This window comes from Podarcis bocagei, assembly GCF_964188305.1.
Source record: "Podarcis bocagei genome assembly, chromosome: 16".
NCBI lineage: Eukaryota > Metazoa > Chordata > Lepidosauria > Squamata > Lacertidae > Podarcis > Podarcis bocagei.
In genome coordinates this window covers 15868421-15894813 of record NC_138142.1, presented here as the reverse complement: position 1 = coordinate 15894813, position 26393 = coordinate 15868421, and the positions used below count along the sequence as shown (strand labels likewise).

Below are 26393 nucleotides of genomic sequence, written 5' to 3'. Positions count from 1 at the left end.
GTCTTCATCTTTGTTTTTTCTGTTGTTGCTTCCCCCTACAAAGGTGTCTCTTCACAGTCAGATCCGACTCAGCCTGCCTCTGAGTCTGTGACCCTGGGACAAACGGTGAAACTCTCCTGTACTTCCAGTGGCCGTGGCAGCAACTACATTCATTGGTATCAACAGAGATCAGGACAGGCCCCTCGCTTTGTGCAGTATGATGGTAGCAGCAGGGGAGAAGGGATCCCGGATCGATTCACTGCTTCTCGCTCAGGGAACATTGGCTATTTAACCATCACCAACTTCCAGGCTGAAGATGAGGCTGTTTATTACTGTGGCAGATGGTATGGTCTCACATCCCACAGTAATACAAACTGATGGGGAAGTGTGACAAAAACCTTTCTTCTGCCAAAGAGCAGTGAGGTGTGAATGCTTAAAAAGAACTTCCTATGCTTTGTGCTTGCAGCTGTTGTCAACTCATAGGTAGATTTGCTTTACTGGCCATGATCGGCCATACAGACAGCTGAATCCACACAGATCCCACCACTGCAGGGCACTAACAGAGAGTGAACAGACCCCAAACCAATTCTTGGTAGATCAGGCCAGACCCTCCAAGTATCCCTATTTTGAAGGGACAGTCCTGGATTTACAGAAGCCGTCCTGGTTTCTGATTTGATCCCAGAAAGTCCTGCTTTTCCTTAGGACATCCCTATGTCCATAGGAGAAATGTTGTAGGGTATGGAGTTAATTCACCCCCATCTGAAGACAGCCCTGTATAGGGTCTGGAGTTTTTCGACTCCCAAACCATCAAAAGGCAGCCATGTATTGGAAAGTTTTTAATGTTTAGTGTTTTATTATGCTTTTATATAAGTTGGAAGACAGCCAGTGTGGCAACGCAGTCAAATGGACAGGGTATAAATGGTAGAATTATTATTATGGGATAGGACTTCTCTCTTTTCATTGGTGAAATATTGGAGGGTATGTTGACAAACATCAGCTCCCGAGTCACATTCCCCACCTGGCAACCTTCCATGGGTCCCATGTCACTGGTGGGCGGGGCCAGAGGCAAAGGTGCAATGAAGGGATATTTTACCTCTCTACTGTAGGCTCCCTGATCCTCAGGTCTGCCCTGATACTGCACCGAGTATCCAGATTGGCCCAGCTGGGTGAGACCAACTGCACTCTGCTCTCAGAGGTGGTTCAACTGGTTTCGTTGAATTGGGCACTGTGCTATAGGGGGTCCCACGCCAATTCTCTGGAAGGGAGCATGAGAGATGGGGGTATGTGCCTAAGTTTAGCATCGTACAAAGTGCTACTGAAATCTGGGAGCCCAAAGCCCACTATTTCTGCTCTCCCGCCCAGATCTCAGTGATACAGTGGTACCTCAGGTTACGTACGCTTCAGGTTACAGACTCCGCTAACCCAGAAATAGTGCTTCAGGTTAAGAACCTTGCTTCAGGATGAGAACAGAAATTGTGCTCTGGCGTCGCAGCGGCAGCAGGAGGCCCCATTAGCTAAAGTAGTGCTTCAGGTTAAGAACAGTTTCAGGTTAAGTACAGACCTCCGGAACGAATTAAGTACTTAACCTGACGTACCACTGTACTGTTATTGTCACTGTTGCAGGCTGCGTGCCTTTCCTTCCTATTCTCTGCTCCTCGTATGCCAGAAGGTGGCAGCAGAGACTATGCCATTGAAAAACCGAGAATGAATGTTTTCTGCAGTAAGTTTAAGCAAGAATTTAAAGCTTAGTAATTTTGTACAGGGGGATAGGGAAACTCTGGCCTTTCAGAAGTTGCTGGACTCCAACTCCCATCAGCCCCAGCCAGCAAGAGCAATAGAAGGATGCAAAGAGTAGGTGGACCAATCGGCCCATTCTGGGCAGGAGGACATAGACTAGGATTCCCTGAGTGCGCAGCTTGGTTTGTGCAGCCCTGATTAGTGGATGTTCTTTCCCTCTTTTGAACTTCTCAATCATTTGTTTCACTGATTCATTTCATAATATTTCTACACTACTTGATTGTATTAAAAAAAGCCTCTAAGTAAGTAACAAAAAGATAAGAAAAGAAAAGAAAATGAAGAAGAATTCACAACATTACTTTAAAAGATAAAAAGTAAAAATACGAAGACAGACTGAACTTTCTAAGACATTTTAAGGATTATGAGCTCTATTTGTTCCTACACAGTCATCTGTCTATCCAGCCCATGTTTGGAATGGTCCCAAGTGAGATGTTCCACACAATAAAAACCACACTATAAAAAGCATTGTTCCCAGGACTCTTCCTGATAGATGTCTTGCTGCAAAGAGTTCCTTCATGGCTGTCTCATAAGACCCTGGCTGAACTAAGGGCCAGTCTTGCTGCTTTGAGAAATCTCATTTATGCAAAATCTGCCCATGGGCCCTTGGACTGAATGTCCTATGATGCTCTGCAGGATTTCCAAATCCCAATAGAGGCAGTCGATGATCTAAGAAGATATTTGCATGAATGGGCAGCTCTTCAGCTCTGGGGGATTTAAGACAGGAGTGAGGAAGTTTCCTTCAGAAGTTCAAACTCCTCTGGAGAGCTCACCATCATGTCTTCCTTTCTCTTTCTCCTTCCTCTTTTTATTTACTGCTCAGGTAAAGCTGGGGAGGAGATCTCAGGTTCCATTGGCCAACCAAAAGCTAACTGCATTTATCATATTTTTTTATTTGAGAACACTGAAAATCTTCCTTTTTCCCAATTTGTTTTAAAACAGGTGTCAACTCTCAGCCAATTTGCACTCAGCCTGCCTCTGAGTCTGTGGCGCCAGGTCAAACGGTTAAAATGTCCTGTACAACTAGTGATACAGGTGAGCGTGTTAGCTGGTTTCAACAGAGATCAGGGCAGGCCCCTCGATTTGTGCAGCATGAGAGTAGCAGCAGGGGAGAAGGGATCCCGGATCGATTCACCGCTTCTCGCTCTGGGACCATGGGCTATTTAACCATCACCAACATCCAGGCTGAAGACGAGGCTGTTTATTACTGTTGCAGATGGTATAACAGTGTTAATGGGTTCCACCGTGATGCAAACTGATGGGGAAGTGTGACAAAAACCTTTCCTCTTCCACTAAAGAGCAGTGAGATGTGAATACCAAAAACAAACATCATCTAATCTGTGTCTACATCTGTTGTCAAGTCCATCCTACTCTGGATGGAACCAGAAGAGACAGAAAACTCTGAATTCCCACTTTCTTCCTCCCAGCTGGACCTTGGACCTGCCAACCCACCACACCCTCAAGTCAGCACTTCCTTGTGTATGAAAGATCTGCTTTGGCAAAGTCAGGCTTCAGACTTCATATCATTGCCAGATGGAAGTCTCTTTTAGGAATGGTGAGCTATAGCAGAAATGCCAACTGCTGATTGCTAGGCCAGTCTTCATTGAGCATATTATATTATTATTATTATTTATTTAACATTAGTATTATTATAATTATTATTACGGGCTCAGGTTATATATATGTGTAAATAAACCATATATCATAAAGACACCACAATCTCCAATGGGCCTCATTCCAAAAGGAAAGATGAACTCTGGGAAATGCCTGGAACCCCTGAAACCTCCCACCCCTTGGAGATTGGGGTGGCATGGAAAAAATAGACTTTGTGCCTGCAGTTGCTGTCAAATCCAACTTCTTCTGCCTCAAACTTGTGTTAGAGAAAGAACACATTTGAAGTCCCCCCTCCTCCTGCAGAGCAGGACCGTGGACCTCCCAAGCCAGCTCTCCATCACGTCTGTGCTCAGAATCATCACCACCCCCTGGGCTGGATGGAAGTAGGAAGGCAGACAGGTGGGGGCTGGCTGGGCATTGTCTAATCTCATCATAAGAATCCTGCATGCAAATCAAGATGTGCTCCATAGATTATCTGCAAGAGCCATTTAGGCTCATTTGCTACCTTAATTTACAAAAGAAGCATCTGTTAGGACGTGGGTTGCATCTTGGGTAGAGGAACATATCCCTTGACATATCTTCTAAATTTTCTGCCCAATCTCATGTCCTGGGAAGCAAGGAAAAGATTTTAACAGCCAAAGTTGGTTGCTTCCGGGTAGATGAAAATTTTATAGGTGGTTTTGTCCCATACCCCCAACAGCAGCCAGGTGTATCATTTTCTATCTGTGTCTCTCCATGCCTGACTTCACCTGCCATGAGCTTGCTGTGAAAGGTACAGAAGCAGCAGCGCTAAAATAAATGGAGGGATCTTCTTCTGGTAGTATTATGGAGGTTGTCGATGGCTTCCTGCAAATGTCATTCAGAAGCATTGGTGTCACTGTGGAGGAAGAGCATAGCAGTGCTCTGTCTACCCTAAGACCAGTTCATGTCAGGGACTGGGCAGTGGAGGAATGGTGGAGACCACCTCCCCAGCCTGACCCTTCCAGAGAAGAAGAGGACAGTTCAGAATTACAGCAGGGGTTTGAGGGAGGTCACAGCTCAGAGGAAGATGAGGGGGGGGGGGTTGGGAAATGATGGGAGAAGAGGAGGGGGAAGCGGAGCCCGAGCAGCTGGTTGACATGTTATCACTATAAAGCATTCCAGACCCATCATCTTCCAGAACCCGGCGAGCCTTAAAAGTAGGAGAGCAAAGGACTCAGAAGCAAAGGGCCCTCAGCACCACCCGTAGAAGAGATGGCGAATGAAGAAGGGGAGGGGAGATTCACTTGGGACAACACCATTATTCCAAGAGGCTACATTCCCTCTCTCTGTAAATATTGAATAAAAAGCAGATGATAAGGAATTTTCCTTGTCTTATCCGTTCCTGGCAACCTGCCCTGGGGGTTGGTTCCTCTGCTGCCTGACAGCTCATGAGCTTCATAGCATTCTAGGACATCACACAGTCCTTGTGACAGGGAAAGCCAAAAGCAGCTAGAGATATTTGCATACAGGTCCAGGAATTTGCCTCCAAGTGAGAAATATAAGAGAAGAGATGATGAGATAGCAGGATGAGAAGCAAGTCATGGGTGTCCTTGCTGCAATGTTCTGGGTTCCTGTGGTTTTGTTCCTGGAGACACTTCTCTCAGGTGAGGTTACTTCAGCGAGACAGAGAAGAGTTGTATCAGTTCTCACTCAGGTGGTCAGGTTGGAAAAGGAGAGAAATTCAGTTTTGTTTGTTTTATAATGATGAACTACCTAACAGACACTTCTCAAACCGATAGACAGCTATCCTTTGAAAGGCATGCTTCTCTGATTTGTGCAACGCAGTTCCGCAGCCAAAGAACACATGTACCAAGTTGCTTATATTTGGGAGAACTGTATATCAAAATATTGACAAAAATAACATGGAAAAATGCATCATGTATTGTCCATGTTAGGCAAAACCATGTACAAAAATATTCATATCGAGAGAAAATGGTGGTGAATTGAATTTTTGCAAAGATATATATAACAACAGATAATTGTTTTCACAATATCTTTTCTTAAATATGAAATTGCTGTGGAAATGTGGAGATCTGAATTTAAGAAAAGAAAGGCAAAACTAAAAGTGACCGAGGAGCCCATCTGCAGTGGTCAGTAGCATTCCCTATTATTTTCTTGCAGGTTCAGAGTCTCAGGTTATTGTCGTGACTCAACCAGCCTCAATGTCCGTATCCCCGGGATCAACAGTGAAACTCCCATGTGCTGTGAGCAGCGATTTAAAAATCAGCAGCGAGAGGGTGCGATGGTATCAGCAGAAAACGGGTACCCCAAGCTTTCTCTATCATTATTACACCAGTAGTGACCAGGGCAGAGGCTCTGGGGTCCCAGAGAGATTCAGTGTCTCCCCTGATTCCTCCAAGAACCTCTGGAATCTAGTGATCACCGGAGTTCAAGCCGAAGACGAGGCCAATTATTACTGCTGTACGTGGGACAACAGGCCACACGCGTACCACTGTGATCCATCTCTATGGGGAACTGAGACAAAAACCTCTTACTGTCTCGCAGGGCACCAGCAGGCGACTCTGAATACAAGGCTGTGCAGCTGTCTAATGCCTTCCTGAATGACTAGTGATTTGATGGTTGTTCTGCACTGCTTTTGAAGAGTGTTTATTATTATTATTATTGAGTGTCAAGACCCCACAGCCACCCCCTCATTGGGAAATAACTCACACCAGGACACAGATATTAGATTTATGTTACTGGGCAAAATTTGGCCACAACTTTATTGAATTACAGAATGTGAGCGGTATTGGCTTAGCAATTGATTGAACCCGACTATATCTGACTCCTGCCTGTTGTGCAGGAAGTCCAGTAAGGGTAAGCCATCGGTAGGGGGAGCCCTGTCGATGCGAACCAACTCAAGCTCCCCTTGGTGTTCCCGTCGGGGTCGTGTCAAGGCCCTACCCCCCAGCCGGGCTTCAGACAAGATCAACACCCCCGGATTCCTTTAACGGAATACCCTTAAGTATGGAGGTGCAGGTGATGGCCACACCTCCCCTCCTCCACACAAGGTCAAACAATGCCTAACCGCAACCCTAACCAAGTTGTGACGATTGCTACGAGGTAGGCGAAAACCAAGTGGCCAGTGCCAATCTGCCAAGTGGAAAAATTCCTACCAGGACCCTTGGACAATCAAGGCGACCAACCGAAGTCCATAGCAAGGCCAGTGCCTAACCTGCAAATAGGGAGAGAGGGCGGGTGATTGAGGATGCTAGCCAAAGAGGACGTCCTCTGGCTCGCTCCTTGGTTTAAACTGTCCCAGCCACCCCCCCCCCGGCCAGCAGATTGGCTGGCCGGGCTCTGATGTGACTGGGACCCCCCAGACAATGGGGGACAAAGTCCTCCGCCCCCGGTGAGGAGTGGGTGACCATGTGGCCCACTGCAACTCCTCCCCACTGGGAAGTGGAGCGGATTTATTATAAAAAATGTTGCTCTTCTACACCATCCTTTGCACCACACGGGTGGTGCTGTGGGTTAAACCACAAAGCCTAGGACTTGCCAGTCAGAAGGTCGGCAGTTCGAATCCTCGCAACGGGGTGAGCTCCTGTTGCTCAGTCCCTGGTCCTGCCAACCTAGCAGTTCAAAAGCACCTCAAAGTGCAAGTAGATAAACAGGTACCGCTCCAGCAGGAAGGTAAACGGCGTTTCCGTGTGCTGCTCTGGTTTGTCAGAAGCGGCTTAGTCATGCTGGCCACATGACCCGGAAGCTGTACGCCGGCTCCCTTGGCCAATAAAGCGAGATGAGCGCTGCAACCCCAGAGTCGGTCATGACTGGACCTAATGGTCAGGGGTCCCTTTACCTTTTACCACCACTCCATGCATGAAAAAGTTTCATTAAAAACCAACGAGCAATTAGAAGAACACAAAGTTGTGAATATTCTGTCTGAGATGAAATCAGGAAAGCTCTTGGTTTAAGCCCACAAGTGAGCAATGATGCTTAAACAACAGCCGAAGAATAGGAAGCCTATTTGCATGCATTTGAATTTTCCTCTTTGCTGTCTTAAGTGCGAAGAGGAGAACTTTGTTTTCAGAGAAGCCTTTATCTCAAGAAGCCAGTTTTCTCCCCATTTCCCTATCATGGCCTGGACTCTTTTCCTTCTGATCCTCTTCAGTCACTGCACAGGTAAAGGAAATGGATTTCCTAATGTAATCTTTTTCTGTATATATCCTTTCTATCTCCCACGGAGCAGGCTTTCCCCCCTAGGCCAGTGTTGCCCAAAATTGGGTCTCCAGCTACTTTTGGACTAGAATTCCCATCAGAAAACATTCCTCTATGCCACAAGAGCGGCAAGGATCCTAATTGCTAAAAACTGGAAAAAAGAAACTGTGCCAACAAAAATGGAATGGCAAGACAGACTGTTAGAGTAAAATGAACTGGCTAGATTAACAGAGGCAATTAGACATCACACTAGACAAGAGTTTCACAAAGCATGGGGAAAATGCAGAGAATACTTCACAAAACAGTGCCCTAAAATACATACCTGGACTTGTTTCGATTAATGTCTGCAGGAGCCTTTGTGGATATTTAAGTTATAATTAGAAACATCTTAATAAATATTCATAATGGAAACAGTTTATAAGGAGTAAATAAGGAGGCCAGATACAGGATAAAGGAAGTCTTTTATTTGGTTGTTCGTATTGTTGTATGTTATGCTCACTGTATGTTATGTTCACGTTTAATGAGGGTGGATTTGCGTATTGAGGGGTGGGGGGTTTGTGTTACAGTGGCACCTCGGGTTACATACGCTTCAGGTTACAGACTCCGTTAACCCAGAAATAGTGCTTCAGGTTAAGAACTTTGCTTCAGGATGAGAACAGAAATCGTGCTCCGGAGGCACGGCAGCAGCGGGAGGCCCCATTAGCTAAAGTGGTGCTTCAGGTTAAGAACAGTTTCAGGTTAAGAATGGACCTCCGGAACGAATTAAGTACTTAACCTGAGGTACCACTGTATGTTGTAAATAAAATTCCAATAAAATTAAATTTTAAAAAATAGACTTCCCATCACCCCTGACTGCTCTTGCTAGCTAGGGGTGATGGGGATTGTAGTCCAAAAATATCTGGAAACCCAAGTTTGGGAAACACTGGGCTAGGTCCTGGAGCAGTGGCGGAGAACCAGTGTCACTCCAAATGTTGCTGGACTCCAGCTCCCCTAAGCCCCAGCCAGCATGGTCAATAACAAGGGCTGATGGGAGTTGTAGTCCAGCAGCTTCTGGATAGCCACCAGTTCCCTATCCCTGCCCTAGGTCCTAGAGTGCCTAGCCCAATCATTTCTGACCACTGACCATACTGATGAGAGTCTAGCAACATCTAGAGCAGCGGTTCTCAACCTGTGGGTCCCCAGATGTCGTTGGACTACAACTCCCATCATTCCTGAGCTCTGGCCTTGCTAGCTAGGGGTGATGGGAGTTGTAGTTCAACAACATCTGGAGACCCAAGGTTGAGAAAGGCTGATATAGAGGGCCACAAGGTTCCCCATCCATTATCTAGACCAGTGTTTCCCACACATGGGTCTCCAGCTGTTTTTGGACTACAACTCCTGAAATATACTCGGAGTCGAGTGTGTATTTCATGCTCTTTATTCAGCTCATAGTAGTGAGGAATGAAGGTTCCTCCAAAATATCTGCTTTATATACATTATTTACACAATGGGCCACAGGTTGTGGATTCACTCCCACCTGGAGCTGGATTGGGTGGCTCCTGCAGACCAATCATACTGCTGCATTGTTCTAGGACCAATCACACTGCTGCATTCTGAATCCTATTGTTCTAGGACCAATCACACTGCTGCATTTTGGATCCTATTGTTCTAGGACCAGTCAGACTGCTGCCTTTTGGATCCTATTCAACTCAGTACATAACAACTCCCATCATCCCTAGCTTGCAGGACCAGTGGTCAGGGATGATGGGAACTGTAGTCCAAAAACAGCTGGAGACCCAAGTCTGGGAAACCCTGACCAAGGCCGCCTTCTTTCCCCTTGGCTTTCTACCCCTTTGTCTTAGCTTGAAGTGAAAACCTTCATGGTGCCTATGCTTTCTTTCAGGGGGTTTGGCCCAGTTCGTGTTGACTCAGCCACTGCTCTTATCATCATCCCCTGGAGAAACCATCAACATCTCTTGCACCAGGAGCAGTGGAAACATTGCGAGCTACGCTGTCTCCTGGTATCAGCAGAAGCCTGGCAGTTTCCCCAAGCCACTGATATTTGGCTTCAGCAGCAGATCCTCCGGAATCCCAGAGCGATTCTCCGGTTCCTTCGACGAGTCATCCAATTCTGCCACCTTAACCATCTCCAACCTTCAAGCAGAAGATGAGGCTGTGTATTATTGCTTGTCGTACGACACCACTGAACAGCCTACCATGTTTGCGATACAACCGTACACAGAAGTGGGAGAAGAACTTCCTGAGAACAAATTTTGCACTTTCGATTAAGGCTTGCTGTTGTTGTTGTTGTTTAGTCGTTTTGTCGTGTCTGACTCTTCGTGACCCTCTGGACCAGAGCACGCCAGGCACTCCTAAGCTTCAGGATCTGTCCTTCCAGTGAGCACTCAGGGCTGATTTCCTTCAGAATGGAGAGGTTTGATCTTCTTGCAGTCCATGGGACTCTCAAGAGTCTCCTCCAATACCATAATTCAAAAGCATCAATTTTTCGGCAATCAGTCTTCTTTATGGTCCAGCTCTCACTTCCATACATCACTACTGGGTAAACCATAGCTTTAACTATACGGACCTTTGTTGGCAAGGTGATGTCTCTGCTTTTCAAGATGCTGTCTAGGTTTGTCATTGCTTTCCTCCCAAGAAGCTTGCTGACTTACAATTGCAGAAATAGGAAATATTTTAAAGGTGTTCCCACCCCAGCTTATGAAAAGCTTTGTGTTTTTGCTTGTAATCTGATTGTACCTTTCTCTGGTTTCTCAACACATCTTTCTGTCTGCATGTTGCAAAATCGTCAAGATCCTAAAATTATCTATCTATATATTACAATAAAGAGTTTGTGAATGTTTATTCAAAACCTGCCAAAGAGTCCAGTTCATTTTGTTGCTTCTTCAAATATTTTGTAAAAGGTTCCCATTCATCTTTAAAATCACAGTTATCCTTGTCACGTAGTTTGTGTGTCATAATGTTTTACTATGTTTTTATGTATGCGGGAAGCTGCCCAGAGTGGCTGGGACAATCCAGTAAGATGTGTAGGTTATAAATAGTAAAAATTATCATGATGGAATGGGACGTCCCTATTTTCATTGGAGAAATGTTGGGGGGTCTGCCATTGCTCCTACATGGGTGATGGATTGAAGAAAAGGAAATATGAATTGTCCCTGCCCCATAGCTTGACCAATCATGGATAAGAGTGGCTAGGAGCTAGGTGGAGTCATAGATATAAATAAAAGTGTAGACATGTATTCACTGGGCAGCTTCTGTTTTGACTTGAAATGTTCATTTTGGACTTCTCAGAAGTAAAGGTAAAGGGACCCCTGACCATTAGGTCCAGTCGTGGCCGACTCTGGGGTTGCGGCGCTCATCTCGCTTTATTGGCCGAGGGAACCGGTGTACAGCTTCCGGGTCATGTGGCCAGCAGGACTAAGCCGCTTCTGGCAAACCAGAGCAGCGCACGGAAACGGCGTTTACCTTCCCGCCGGAGCAGTACTTGCACTTGATGTGCTTTCAAACTGCTAAGTTGGCAGGAGCAGGGACCAGGCAACGAGAGCTCACCCCGTTACAGGGATTCAAACCACCGACCTTCTGATTGGCAAGTCCTAGGCTCTGTGGTTTAACCCACAGCGCCACCTGCGTCCCTCTTCTCAGAAGTACATAATGGCAAGAAGCAGGCGGGGGGAGTGCCAGCCCACAATGTCTCCCCCCGGAGTTGTGCCAGAACTGCTTTCCAGCTAAAACGAGAAACAAACAAACAAACAAACAAACAAACAAACAACCACTGATAACTACTCAGAACACCAAAGGCTTCTGCACTTTTTTTTTGTATTGCTCAATGTCATGGGTAGGCAAACTAAGGCCCGGGGGCCGAATCTGGCCTGCAAACGGTCTGGGAATCAGCGTGTTTTTACATGAGTAGAATGTGTCCTTTTATTTAAAATGCATCTCTGGATTATTTCTGGGGCATAGGAATTCATTCATCCCCCCCCCCAAAAAATATACTCCAGCCCCCCACAAGGTCTGAGGGACAGTGGACTGGCCCCCTGCTGAAAAAGTTTGCTGACCCCTGCTCAATGTCATGTTTTGTTCCTTGGTGCACTGACTCCCCACCAGGTGGCCACTCTGAAATCATGGCACAAAATTAGAACTTTTTGTCCCCAACGTTGTAGTTGGCGATTCACATGCACAAACTTCTGTGTGCATGGCTAGCTAGGTGGTCCATCTACATTTCACTGCACTCTCGGTTCTGAAATCCCTTGGGCCACCCCTTCTACACCTGCATATTTGTCCTGAACACCTGTAGCGTGATATCCTGTGCAGACACATTGTGGTTTCCCTTTTAACATAGCGCATCTTGAACTTTTTCAGGCCCCCGCCTTGTGGTTTCCCCATAACCAAAAACCAAAAAATCTATTCTGACAGGCAAATGTGTGACATTTCTTAAGCCTCTGCTGCTGTAGAAATGTTGAAGGGATAGTAATAAATAAATAAATGAACAAGTAAGTAAGTAAGCAAGTAAATAAATAAATAGAAATACATACATACATACATAAATATCGGGAAGTTTTTAATGTTTGATGTTTTTCTATGTTTTACATATGCTCTCAGCTGTTCAGAGTGGATGAGGAAACCCATCCAGATGGGCGGAGTATAAATAATAATAATAATAATAATAATAATAATAATAATAATAATAGATCAAATTATTATTAATAATTAATTATAATAATAATTTGACCAAAGAGCAAGAGGCAGTGGGAGATAGGAGTGCCTGGCGTGCTCTGGTCCATGGGGTCACATAGAGTTGGACACGACTAAGCAATAAATACAGTGGTACCTTGGGTTACAGACACTTCAGGTTACAGACTCCGCTAACCCAGAAATAGTACCTCAGGTTAAGAACTATACCTCAGGATGAGAACAGAAATGGCGCAGTGGTGGCAGCAGGAGGCCCCATTAGCTAAAGTGGTACCTCAGGTTAAGAACAGTTTCAAGTTAAGAACGGACCTCCGGAACGAATTAAGTTCTTAACCTGAGGTACCACAGTAGTAGTAGTAGTAGTAGTAGTAGTAGTAGTAGTAGTAGTAATAAATGTAGTGGCAGTGGCATCATGTAGCCAGTAGGTGGCAATGTTGTGCCATACACATTTGCTTAGGCTACATCAGATACAGCTGTTCCACTCAACTGTCTGTGCTGTAACAGGGTCTTGTCTCGAACCGCCCCACTCCTGCGTTTTCCTGCAAATTGCAGTGTAGTTCATTGCCATCCTTTTCTATTGCATGCATTTACTCCTCAAAAGCTTCTCTGTGATGGCATTGTTTCAAAAGTCAAGAAGGTCTTTGTAATTCAGATTAAAGACACACTAGAAAACACAAACACATATGCTTGCCCTATGTTTGGCTGTCAAATGAGCCCCATCAGCCGGTGATCCAACTCAGGTCTTGCACATGACTACTCAGAAGCAAAGGAACCCCCCCCCATCTGTCACTATTTTGGGGGGTGAGATGAAACCACATGCTGGGAAAATTCAGGTTGTGCGATTATAATGGATCGGCTGGTCTTCTCCTGTATACCTGAAGGAGCATCTCCACCCCCATCGTTCAGCCCAGACACTGAGATCCAGTGCCAAGGGCCTTCTGGCGGCTCCCTCATTGCAAGAAGCCAAGTTACAGGGAACCAGGCAGAGGGCCTTCTCGGTAGTGGCGCCCGCCCTGTGGAACGCCCTCCCACCAGATGTGAAGGAAATAAGCAGCTATCCTATCTTTAAAAGACATCTGAAGGCAGCCCTATTTAGGGAAGTTTTTAATGTTTAATTCTGTATTGTTTTTAACATTTGATTGGGAGCCGCCCCGAGTGGCTGGGGAAACTCAGCCAGATGGGCGGGGTATAAATAACATATTATTATTATTATTATTATTATTATTATTATTATTATTATTATTATTATTATTATTATTATTATCCCATTTCACCCACAAGACTGGACTTTTTGATAAGGAATTGATGGGGAAGTGTACTGCATAACAGTTGCTTAAATCACCTAACCTCCAAATCAGGAAGCTATGCAGAACTGGCAAAATTAACAGCAAAATTAAGAGAATCTAATGATGAATGTTTTCTGGAAGAGTGGGTGCCTTTTCCGAAGTACTTAAAGAAATATTATAGTATGATGAACCCGAGAGCAGGATTTGAGCTAAGAGCAACAGAAGTAATTAGATTATAATACTGTGGTTACGATTTAAAAGACAGAAGGGGAGAAACCACAACTCCTTGGAAAACGGGGTGGGAAGTTGATAAAAGTAAGAGAAAATACAAGATTGTGATTCGATTGTAAATGTTAAAAATGTTGAAATTTACTAAAATATAATTGGGGGAAAATAATCACATAACTTTCCTGCAAACCAATCGGAATCAAGGAGTTTGTTGACGCCCAGGAAAGTGGGTGCTGGTTTGCTTTTCCGCTGGTAGCTATGTCACCCTGCTATGTTCCAGGGACATTAATTAATTTTTTTTCTTCAAAAAATTTATTGGTTTTTACAATACTAAAAACATAAAACGAAGAAACATAACAAACATAAATCATAACCTTATTGAAAATAACAGTTATTAACTTTGTAAAGCGACTTCCTCGTTTCCCCTTAGTTGAATTTCATTGCAAATCCTTATAACGGTTTTCCAAAACCCAGTTTTTATACACTTTAAATTGAACATTAACATCTTTAAATCTTCTCCTTATAATACTGAACACATTATTTTATCAGTTAACATAAATACAATCCTAAGCCCATTAACTATCTGGAAGCTATTTCCGATTAGTTTAGCTTAACAAATTTAAACTAATCCGCCTCCCACTTATCCAGGGACATTAGTTAAAGGGCAGGACATTTGCATGAAGAGGAAGCTCCCTTCTCGTCTGTGGGATTAAGAGAGTTCTGAGAGGGTTCCAATCAGAATCTGTTTTGCTTCAGGAAGAATCTCTGCATCCCCCCAAGATGCTTCGAACAATTCTTCTCCTTTTCATCCTTGAGTCTTTAGGTGAGGGACATGACTTTGATGCAAGGAAGAGAGATCCCCTATAGAAACCTTGAGTTGTCTAATGCTTGGGTGGGGCACATTTTTCAGATTGAGGGCCACATTGCCTTCTGCAGGACCTTTCGGGGGCCACATGGCTGTGGTAGGTTAAGCCAGAGGTATAAGTGGATGTGAACTCTGAAAGCTTTGTATAGGAAAGACCAGAGGTTCCCTCTCCATCCAGTGAAGCGAGAACACATTCCAGCCAAGCAAAAGTATTCAAGGTGGACGGGGATCAAGGACTGGCTTGGGAAGAGCTCCATAGGCAAGAAAGAGAGGCATTGAGGTCCACCTTCATCCCCCAGTCCTGAAGTTTCTCTTCCTTCTACTAATGCAATGCTTGCAAATGTTTGGTGTCACCGTTTACTAAGTTCTCCCCTGCCTCATTCTCTTCCAGGTTCCAGTGCCCAGCAGCTGCAGGCCTTGAAGCCCTCAGAGACTCTGCCTCAAGATGGGACCATCACCTTGTCTTGCAGACATAGTAGTGGGACGATCATGGATGCCTTCTACCCGCAGTGGTTCCAGCAGAAACAAGGGCAGGTTCCATGCCTGATACTTTAGCAAACCAGCTCCAGGCCGTCCGGCATCCCAGCCCGTTCCTCAGGGTCCAAGTCAGGAAACACAATGTCCCTGACCATCACAGGAGCCCAGGCAGAAGACGAAGCTACGTATTACTGCTGCGTGCTGCATCCAGGGGTGTCTTGCACAGCTGTTCATTCAGATGGAGAATGAGGCAAAAACCCTTTTAGCAGAAGCTATCTAGAGTTACTGGGACACGGGTGGCGCTGTGGGTTAAACCACAGAGCCTAGGGCTTGCTGATCAGAAGGTCGGCGGTTCGAATCCCTGCAATGGGGTGAGCTCCCATTGCTCAGTCCCAGCTCCTGCCAACCTTGCAGTTCGAAAACATGTCAAAATGCAAGTAGATAAATAGGTACCACTCCAGCGGGAAGGAAAACAGTGTTTCCGTGCACTGCTCTGGTTCGCCAGAAGCAGCTTAGTCATGCTGGCCACATGACCCGGAAGCTGTACACTGGCTCCATCAGCCAATAAAGCGAGATGAGCGCCGCAACCCCAGAGTTGGCCATGACTGGACCTAATGGTCAAGGGTCCCTTTAGCTTTTATCTAGAGTTACTGCTGCACTCAAGTCCAGATTACTGGCTCCCCACGGTCATAGAAGCATGGAATCATGGAATTGTAGCGTCAGAAGGAATCCCGAGGATCGCCTAGCTCAACACCCTATATTGCAGGAATGTGCGGATCAAACCTGCAACCTTGGTGTTACCAGCAGCACCCTCTAATCAACTGAACTATCCAGTCATCTGGTTAAAGGTAAAGGTAAAGGGACCCCTGACAATTAAGTCCAGTCGTGAGTGACTCTGGGGTTGAATTGAGCTCACACTTAAGGGCAGACCTACCCAATTTGCTCTTCCCAAAAACAACACATGAACCGCGACACGGCCTTCCTTTGAAATTTGCTGCTCTCTGAATTTCACAGCTGAGCGTAACTGCAAGAAAATGCATTTGCTAGGGCAAAGTGTGCGTTTTTTAAATGGCATATATTCGCGAACACAACATTAGCATTGCATTATGTGAGGGGAAATGCAAATTATTATTATTTTTTGCATATTAGGGAAAGTGCAAACAGAGGAATTCACGGATGAATTTTCAAAGGGAATTTTCAAAAAGTCAGAACAATGTGGAATTGTAGAGAATTGAATGGGAAAATGGAAAAATGAGAAAGTGAGACTGACAGATTTGTCTGTTCCCACTGCAAAGTGGGAGTAATATCTACCTAGGGTTGCCATATTTCAAAAAGGAAACTTTGTTGAGCTTTTTTTTTTTAGGAATACCCAGAAATTGTTGGGATGCAGAACCTCCTTTAAATATTAAGGTGGGTGTGGGGAATATTTGCTGAACTACAACTCCCATCATCCCTGGCCATTGCCTATGCTTGCTGGGGCTGATGGGAGTTGTAGTTCGGCAACATCCAAAGGGCCAAATGTTCCCCACACCCACCTTAATATGTAAAGCAGGTTCTGGATCTCAGCCCCAGCAAAACCTGGCTGCTCCTTTAAATGAAGCCCTCTATCAAATAACCTTCAGGACCGGGACCCTCAGCTCAGAAGTGTTTTTAAAAAGGGAGATGAATGCAAAAGGGCAGTGAGGGCAAGGGCAGCAGCTTCGGGGCTTGCACTGCACATGTGTCAGGAGCTCCACAAACCTACTAATTTGGCAGCTGCTGTGGACAGCTTTCATTTGCGATTCAGTGTGTTTGCTTTGCTGTCTGCTGGGATACCAGGAAGGAGGTGGAAGTCTTACAAGATGGTGAGCAAGGGGCAGGGGCTAAGGGGGACTTTTGCATAGGGTTGGAGGGATGCTGCTTCCCTTAAGGAGGGAAGGGTGGTTTTAGTATTCAGAGCTGTGCCAGGATTCTAGGGAGAGCTCTTATTCTGAGGCCAGAGGAGGTTCCCTTTCCAGTGCCAAAGTTTAGCTCTTCCTAAATAATACCTTTGAGTGCAGAGAGAATCTCTCTCCTACAGAAGAAATCATCTGCATACTTACCTTAACACAGAGCATTTAAAGTGATGCTTAAGGGTCTATGTAAAATGGACTTCTTGACCTGGAAGCCTCACTTCCAAATGCATTGATGGGCTGCGGTTGCGAGCAGGCTGTAGCTATAGGGGTGTGTGCATGTATACTCTGCACATGCCCAGAGACTTGTTTCCTCTTCCTCCTGTGTCGCATTCAAAACAGGCTCTAAAGTCAAGCAAGAGAAGGCTTACATTATGGAGAAGGAATTCCAGGTTGTAACATGTGTTATAATACCAGAGTCTCAGCTAGCTGCAGAAGTGACTCTCTTCCTGCTCTACTACTTGCAAAGAGGCAATGAGAAAATTATGCACAGTTTCTGGGTCGATACCTTAGATCAGGGATGTGTTCTTCCAAATCCCACCAGACCACTGGGCACGCGAGCTGGGACTGATGGGCACTGGAGTCCCATAACATGTAGACCTTTCCCTTCAGCCTGAGAGCCAGATGTGGCCCTCTAGACATCTTTAGGTGGCCCTTGGGCCACACCCCTCACTGGTCCTGCCCTGCCCTGCGTCCTCCTCTAGTGATTACCTATCTGTCTGGGGTGTGTCCTTGAAGGGCAACCATGCCTTTGGTTTGCCTGTATGGAGAGTGGGGTGTGTTTGGCCACACCGACTTCTGCCACTCTCACCCATTGGAGGCCAACAGTAGGGGGCGCCAGAGCCAATGACAGAAGGAGCCAACTAATTCTTGTTTAGTCCCCATCTTCCTCTCTGTGGAGTTGTACAAGGGCAATACTGAGACTGAGGGGAAAGGTGGCAGGGAGAACCACCCCTTAGACTGGTTGAAAGTAAAGAGTTATTAGAAAAATACCTCTAATTCCCTTATGGAGTATATAGAGCCCGTATAGAGTCCCTCAGGAGATCTCTATTGGTGGGAGAGAAAGCAGAGGCCAACTGGAGTACATTGAAAGCAAAGCGGCCACTAGGCCTGATTAAGGAAAATAAACTGTTGTAACAGGGTCCCCACTCACCACACGCAGGAGGGAGGAGAACCCCAAACAATGGTGCGCAAGCCCCTATAAAGACTTTTGAAATTGCCCACCCTGTTGCCCAAGACCATGCCCCAAAACACCATACATACATCACAGAAGGAAAAATTTCTCTAGCAGAAATTTGAGAGTGTTGCTTCTCTCCTGTCTGCCAGGATACCTGATAATGCCTTTAAAAAAACCAAACTAAAGGACCCCTGACAGTTAAGTCCAGTCACGGACGATGGCGCTCATCTCGCTTTACTGGCCGAGGGAGCCGGCGTTTGTCCGCAGACAGCTTCCGGGTCATATGGCTAGCATGACAAAGCCACTTCTGGCGAAACCAGAGCAGTGCACGAAAATGCTGTTTACATTCCTGCTGGAGTGGTACCTATTTATCTACTTGCACTTTTTGGGGTGCTTTCGAACTACTTGATTGCATTTTCCATGTAGCACTGCCATTCCTTTGAGATGATAAGCACTTTAGTTCCTGAATCTCTTACACATATTGATAGTTTAACAGATACTTGACAGACTGTATTTGCAGGGAGGTGTAAGCCCCTACATTCCAAAGACAATTGGAAAGCTTTTCCCATTGCCTTCCTCCCTGCAGAGAAATAGTTGAGGTCAATTTGGAAGAGTCAAATTGTTCTCCTGTACAATTTCAGACACCTGGTTTCAGGGTGGATTTGATTTACATCATTTTTTTTACAGAAGGACTTATTCTTGCTTCCCTAAACATGGCTGCCTTCAGATGTCTTCTAAAAGTCAGATAGTTCTTTATCTCCTTGCCATCTGATGGGAAGACATTCCACAGAAAGATTCATTCTTGCCAGTATAATCTATACTCTGGTTTTTCTTCAGATCGCAAGCCAGTATAATCTTAATATTTACAACCAGATGAAGGTTTCATTTTTGGAATAATAAATTTTCAGTCTTTACAGTTATATCAAAAATACTTATTTGGCTATACTATTAGAAATACATAGACAGATCATTATGAAATTATTGTGAGGTTTAATAAGTCAATTGTTTATATTTGGACAACTTTTCTGCTGTACTTTATTGGAAGGAGAAAAATATTCATTTCCTTAATAACAATTTAAACTATTTATTTAACTAAAACAGTAACATTATAGCATATGTATCCATGTTTGTTAACTGATGTGGTTAAACATTTTTTTTTAACTTAGACTCTGAGTTTTAGCACACATGAAAAGCTTTTTAAAAATTCTTATTTCCTGGTGAATAACCTTTGGACTATAATGTAACTTAAATCAAAAACTATCTTTAGAAAGATTTTTCCTCCAAAAGCATTTTATTTTAAAAATCCAGTTTATATTTAAAAAATCCGATTTAAATTTTTACAAACCCCATGTTTTTTTAAAAAAAAAATCATTGATTTTTAACCACCCTGCATGGTTTATATACTTATGTATGTGTTTGCCTTGTACATTTATGAACATTTATTCTATATTTGAGACCTTAGAATTCTTATAACAAAAGACAGGCAGGGGATGATAGGCTGAGGTTAGTAGAGCAGTGGCCCAAAGTTTAAACCTCCATTGCATTAGAATGCAGTTCCTTTGGGGTTCCTCCCAAGCCAGGCATGTGTCCTTTGAGCTGCAAAAGGTTCCTTTCCCCTGCCCTAGAGCAGGGGTCTGCAACCCGCGGCTCCGGAGCCACATGTGGCTCTTTTACACCTTTGCCGCGGCTCCGGGGCGGATACTAGCCAGGGGAGGAGGCGCATTGTGCGCCCCGACACTCCCCACTGTGGCGGGCGCTGTACTGGCTGTGACGTCGCATGGGGGCGGTGCGTGCGTTAGTCACGCACCGTCCCGACGTCACCTTCCCACCCGCTGTCAGATCGCGGCTCCGGAGATATATTTGTTTTAAATGTCACAATGGTTTTGCGGCTCCCAGTTTTTTTTTCCCCTTCAGAAACGGGTCCAAGTGGCTCTTTTTGTCTTAAAGGTTGCAGACCCCTGCCCTAGAGGCTGCCATGTACACAGGGAAAGGGAGAAAATCTATGAAATTCTGTGTCCCTCGAGGGGTGCTGCTAATATCCACAACTAATAAACCACAGGCCTCTGAAATTCAGAGCGTTAGTCTGCAATCCTAAACTCACTCGTTGGAGAGTCAACTCTCATGGCGCTGACTGAGACATGCCTCTGTGCCACGAACACACACAGTATCCCAGTTAAGAGAGTCCTTCTTGAGTACATAGTTGACTTAGACTCAGTTAAGATTGCACACATTCCTTTCATTGTCATGTGATAAACTCACAAGATTTTGGCAAGTCTTTCCTGGTAAGTGCATACGTGTTTGCAGAACTGGGGCGATTAGAAAGATAAAGCGTTGATGGAACAATGCCCCAGATTTTGCCATTTCTTTGGTTTTTGTTCCAAGAAATAGTTTGTACTAGGACCAGATCACTATCTCTGTGAAAGGTTAGGGTGGAGGGTGATGTTGTGAAATGTTACATAGTCCCTTCATTAAAAGGTGGGGGGAGAACCTAGACTTTTGCCCATCTTGAAGTTTATGATAAATTTCCTTTTCCGTTTATTTACTAAAGCCTTTTTACCTGCTCTTCTTCCAAAAAAGGCTTGCAGAGCCACTTTCGTAAGATCCCTATCAGGTGAGATAGATACACGAGGAAGTGGGAATGAGGAGGGAAGAGGAAAGCAAGCGAACTCTTGAGGTTATCAGATTCTTACAATGACTGTCCCCAGCACTTGTACCTGGGTTCACGTGTGAACAAGCCTAAAGTCTAACATTTTTTGCTGGCGTTTTCGCTTCTTCTCTTCCCTCACCGGGCTTGAAAAAAACAAAACAGTTGGTGCTGGTGATTGGAGACCTTCACATTCCACACCGATGCAACGCTCTCCCAGCCAAGTTCCGGAAACTCCTGGTTCCTGGAAAAATCCAGCATATCCTCTGCACGGGGAATCTCTGTACCAAGGAGACCTACGATTATCTGCGGACATTGGCCGGGGACGTCCACGTGGTCAGAGGGGACTTCGATGAGGTAGGGGCACAGCTTCCAAACTTTGTTACTGGCTGCCAGTCTGGGAAGATGTAAATGGGGAGCTACTCCTAAGTCTGTGATGGCCTGGGATTCGGACTCGGAGGCTGAACCTGAGGAATCCCAGCCTGCACAGGAGTCCCCGCCTCCAGAACCAGCTGAGCCGGGGCTGGGGCTTGAGCCTGAAGGGTCCTCACCTGTGCTGGATCCTCAGGTGCAGGCACCAGCTGAGTCTGCTCTGGCCCCTGAGGTGATGGAGGACCCATTGCCTGCAGGTGCTCCACTCTCAGCCCCGTCAGGGGAAGCTGAGGTGGCCTCTGGGTCCGGTAACCCTCTAGCCTCTCCTGAGCTGCAGAGGCTCAGGGCAGAGAGGCAGAGGGAACTAAGTTCCCGCAGGAGGAGTGCTGGCCTCCAGGCCAGGAGAGGCGAGTCACCTGTGGACCGGGGCCGCCCCATGCCTCGGGGCAGATAAAAGCCAGTCAGCCCCAGTCCCAGGTTGCAGGAGCAACATTGTTGGTAGCCTATTCCTGCCTGCACCCTGTCCTGCTCTTCTGGCAGAGTTCCTGACCTCACCCGACTCCCTGCCTTGGACCCAGCTTCAGCTTTGATGGACAGCCTCCATACCGCACCCTCGACCTTATACTGGACTCAGACCTCGCCGCACAGTTAACCCTTGTGACCCAGCACAAAGTCACATTTTCACCATATGTTTAAAGCACTGTGATACCCCTTTAAACAGTTATGGTTTCTCCCAAAGAATCCTGGGAGCTGTAGTTTAAGGGTGTCAAGAGTTGTAAGGAGGCCCCCTTCGCCCGAACTACAATTTTCAGAGTTACCTGGGAAAAACCACTTTGGGAATTGCAAGGGGAATAGGGGAGTCTCCTAAAACTCACCCTGAACAAACTAAAGCTCCCAGAATTCTTTGGGGAAAGCCATGACTGTTTAAATGTATGGTGTGGCCTATATAATAATGTCCACCCCCCTCCTGGAGAATTATACCTGGGGGTGGGAGGAGAGACTGCTTCCTCCATGTACCTGTGCGGGCAGCCACACCCCCCTTGCTACAATGTACAGAATCTTTCCCAGTCCTAGTAAGTTAGTGTAGTGTTCAATGGTGATGAGACAACAGTTTCTCTGGTTGGAGATGCAAGATGATGCCTTTTCATTTTCTTTTTTCCTATTTTTTTTATTAAATTTTCTGTTTTACATTTTAGAATATTCATTTAAGCAACCTTAATCTCAATGACTTCCCTTCTCTTTCCATGGTACATTTTGCAAATCACAAATCCCTGCATATTTTACAAAAACCAAACCATTCCGTATTCCATTATTACATCCATCAAAACTTACTTGTGCTCTTGAATTTATCTTAATGCTGCCCATGTTTTCAAAATATACACAATTTCCCCCATATATTCAATAAACATTTTCCAATCTTCTTTAAATGTATGTTCTTCTTGTTCTCTTATTCTATATGTTAAGTCTGCAAGCTGTGCATATTACATCAGTTTAAGTTGCCGTTCTTCTTTAGTTGGTACTTTGCTTGTTTTCCATTTTGGGGCTAACAAAACATGGGCCGCAGTAGTGGCATACAAAAATAACCTTTCCTGACACCTGGGAATTTACGTCTGAATTATCCCCAACAGAAAGGACTCTGGGTTGTTTTTTAAAAGTACTTTTAAACATTTTTTTTCCAATTCATTATGAATTATTTCCCAATATGCTTTTTCTCAAGATTTAGCCCAGAAATAAATGCCATATTTTTCGCTCTATAAAATGCACCAGACCATAAGACGCACCTAGTTTCTGGAGGAGGAAAACAAGAAACAAAATATTATGAATCTTAGAAGCCAGAACAACAAGAGGGATCGCTGCGCAGCGAAAGCAATGATCCCTCTTGCTGTTCTGGCTTCTGGGATAGCTGCGCAGCCTGCATTCACTCCATAAGACGCACACACATTTCCCCTTACTTTCTAGGAGGGAAAAAGTGAGTCTTATAGAGCAAAAAAATACGGTACACTAGAAGGAACCTGTGTGTATTTATTTAAAAACGAAGGGGTCTGACCTTGTATTGTTGATTCTGACCTGTGCATTGGTTAACAATTAACCACCTCCTCCTTTTCCTTTTCTTTCTTCAGGGAACAAGTTACCCGCTGCAGAAAATAATCCTGGTTGGGCCATTCAGAATCGGCTTGATCCATGGCCATCAAGTTATTCCCTGGGGCGATCTGAACAGCTTGGCCATTTTACGCAGGCAGCTTGATGTGGACATCTTAATTTCAGGACATACACACAAATTCGAGGCTTTGGAGCACGAAAACAAGTTATACATCAACCCAGGATCAGCCACAGGAGCTTACAATGCCTTGGACAGGTGAGACCATTGGTCTTTCAGCTGAGTTCTGACCTTTGATCCATGTAGCTCAGTAATGCCTACTCGGAGTGGCAGCAACTTTCCAGGGTTTCAGGCAAGGTGTCTCTCTCAGTCTTACATAGAGATGCCAGGAATTGAACCCAAGACCTTCTCCATTGTTATGGAAAAATCTAGGTGTGAGGCTGCTCAGTCACCCAGCTCGTCGGGCAGAGCCCGCGGGTCCCTGCAGAATAAAGGAAGGAGCCCAGCTAACCGGAGCAAATAGCTGTAGACCAAAGTTTATTGCGCAATAGGTTCAAAGAGCAAATTTGAACCCCAAGGATGGGGCAACAAAGACTTTTAAAACTTTCCCACCATATCCCAAAATATTGTTCGTACAGCGTCATTGCTACATCACTGACATGTCACAAAAGGGGAGGGGTTAACCTTGGCAAACATGTCCAGACAAGTCCTTGGTACAAGATTAGCATAAGCAGACATGGCAGGGCAAGACTCAGGTATAAGATTGGCATAGACAAATATGTCTTAAGTACCCACCACCCAAAAGTACAATAGAAGTTCCTTTGCATGTCTGGAGCCTGAGGCAAGTCAGGTGATGAGATTTGGCTTCCTTTAGCTAACAATGAGCCCAGCAATTGTCACCTCTGTGAACTTCCTGGAGTCCTTTTTCAAGGGGAAAATAGCTTTGGAATGGAGGAAACTGGGAAAGGAGATGATTTTATATTATTTTTAAAGCTATGTGACTTCCCTGAGCTGTCAAGTTGAAAGGATACATTCAGGCATAATATTTGTAATATTTAACTTTAAAGATGTCGTCCCCCCCCCCCCCCTTGTTAACTTCTGTAACAGCATTCAAAGCAGATGCTCTATCCTTGAACTATGGCTCAGGTCAGAGGAATCCATGAGGGAATGCATAACATGTGCATTTGTGAAATGTACAGTGTATCCTGGTTCCCGAACAAATTGGCTCCCGAATGCCGCAAACCCATAAGCAAGTGTTCTGGTTTGTGAACGTTTTTTTGGAAGCCAAACATACGTTTCAGCTGTTGGCATTGTTTCCAGGGCCAACCAGAAACCGCGCCTTGCTTTGTGAATGTTTTGGAAGTCGAATGGACTTCCAGAATGGATTGAGTTCATTAACCAAGGTACCCCTGTACAGTTGTACCTTGGGTCTCAAACGCCTTGACTCCCGAACGAATCAACTCCCAAACGATCGAAACCTGGAAGTGAGTGTTCTGGTTTTTGGAAGCCAAACATCTGACAGGGCACCCGCGACTTCCTGCAGCCAACCAGAAGCCGTGCTTTGGTTTCTGAACGTTTTGGAAGTCAAATGGATTTCCAGAACGGATTCCGCTCGACTTCCAAGGAATGACACTATTCTATAACCTGCCTATAACCTTCTTGTTTAGACATTCCTTCAGAGATGTTTAGGAAGCTGAGGTGATTTTAATCTGTTTTAGTATTTTAACTTTTGTATGTTTTAAAGCATGGTTGTGAATTTTTATGGATTTATTGTTTTATCTTTTTGTAAACCGCTTTGAGGGTTTTGTTTTTACAGTCAAGCATTGTATAATTTTTTAATGAAATAAAAGAAAACAAATATTCTGCATACAGAAAATTCTGCAACCCTAGAAAATTCTGCAACCCTGCGACTGAATATCTGAATGCAGAATTTTTGGGCATTATTCCCTCCCTTCTTGGCTGAGACTGACCGTGTACTTTGAAGAAAATATGCAATATCCTCTATTTATTCTTATCCATTAGCTGGTGCAGGTATTTTTTTTTTTTTGAGAACTGCTGCAACATTTCTAACACAAATTGTTTTGTGACTTCCAGAAACATCACTCCTTCCTTTGTACTGATGGATATCCAGTCCACCGTAGTTGTGACTTATGTGTACCAGCTCATTGGAGACGATGTGAGGGTGGAAAGGATTGAATACAAGAAGCCTTAAATCCAGCTGCCTTTCTCTCAGATGCTTCTTGCCACCGACGGTTTTGACCATTCATAAATGCCAAGCGGCTGCACATTACTGGAGCATTTCAGTGGGAATTTTGTGCTTACAGCTGCTTGCGATCTCTTTCAACTGAAACACATAGGAGCAATAAACCTGTTGCAAAATGAACTATATTCCATATTTTTTTAAAAAAAAAGAAGAGGAAAAAAAGAGGAGGATAGGTTTGGAAATGTCATACAGTGGAGTCTGGACCATTTGAGCAAATGATCCCCTGTCCCACCAACCTCAATCTGTTCTCTGCCAGCATCTACTCTCTTGCCTTCTTACAATAACCAGTCCGGTGTGTGTGTGTGTGTTCCTGGCTATCACCCTCCTTTCCCCCCTCTGTGTTAAGGTTGTACAACTCAGCAAGGGGGGAGGAACAGTAGGACAAAACTAGAATAGGTTGGCTCTGCCTGCCGCTGGCTCTGGCTCCCTCTACTGTTGGACTCCTTGCCTTCTACCCTACCAGTCTCTGAGGACCAGCCACTGCATAGCATTCCATGAATATTTGCTTAGGATTAGGAAGTAGGAAGGTCTGAAGGGTGACAGGAGCACAGAAATGTAATATAGGCAGGAGAAACACTCATGTGTATCTGATTATTTTTATATGCATGCACACACATATATAAAAAAACCCATGTGAAGTGCATAAGTATTGATCAAGGTCATTGGCTTGCAGCTAATGCTAGTCCTCCTCCTCCTCCTCCTCCTCCTCCTCCTCCTCCTCCTCCTCCTCCTAATATAATAATAATAATAATAATAATAATAATAATAATAATAAATTATACCCATTGCTTTTATTCTTT

At 44.9% G+C, this 26393-nt stretch overlaps 2 protein-coding genes across 2 annotated transcripts in view; one reads left to right on the top strand and one right to left on the bottom strand.

Annotated features, from left to right (window-relative positions):
• Nucleotides 1-26393, bottom strand: part of LOC308575860 (solute carrier family 2, facilitated glucose transporter member 11-like) — a 291734-nt gene that overhangs the window by 137913 nt on the left and 127428 nt on the right. The window lies entirely within an intron of this gene.
• Nucleotides 16880-25713, top strand: LOC308576015 (vacuolar protein sorting-associated protein 29-like). The gene is made up of 4 exons (XM_081175210.1): nt 16880-16952; nt 21026-21217; nt 23353-23588; nt 25425-25713. The coding sequence occupies exons 1-4, from the start codon at nt 16950-16952 to the stop codon at nt 25540-25542; spliced, it is 549 nt and encodes a 182-aa protein (XP_081031336.1). The 5' UTR covers nt 16880-16949; the 3' UTR covers nt 25543-25713.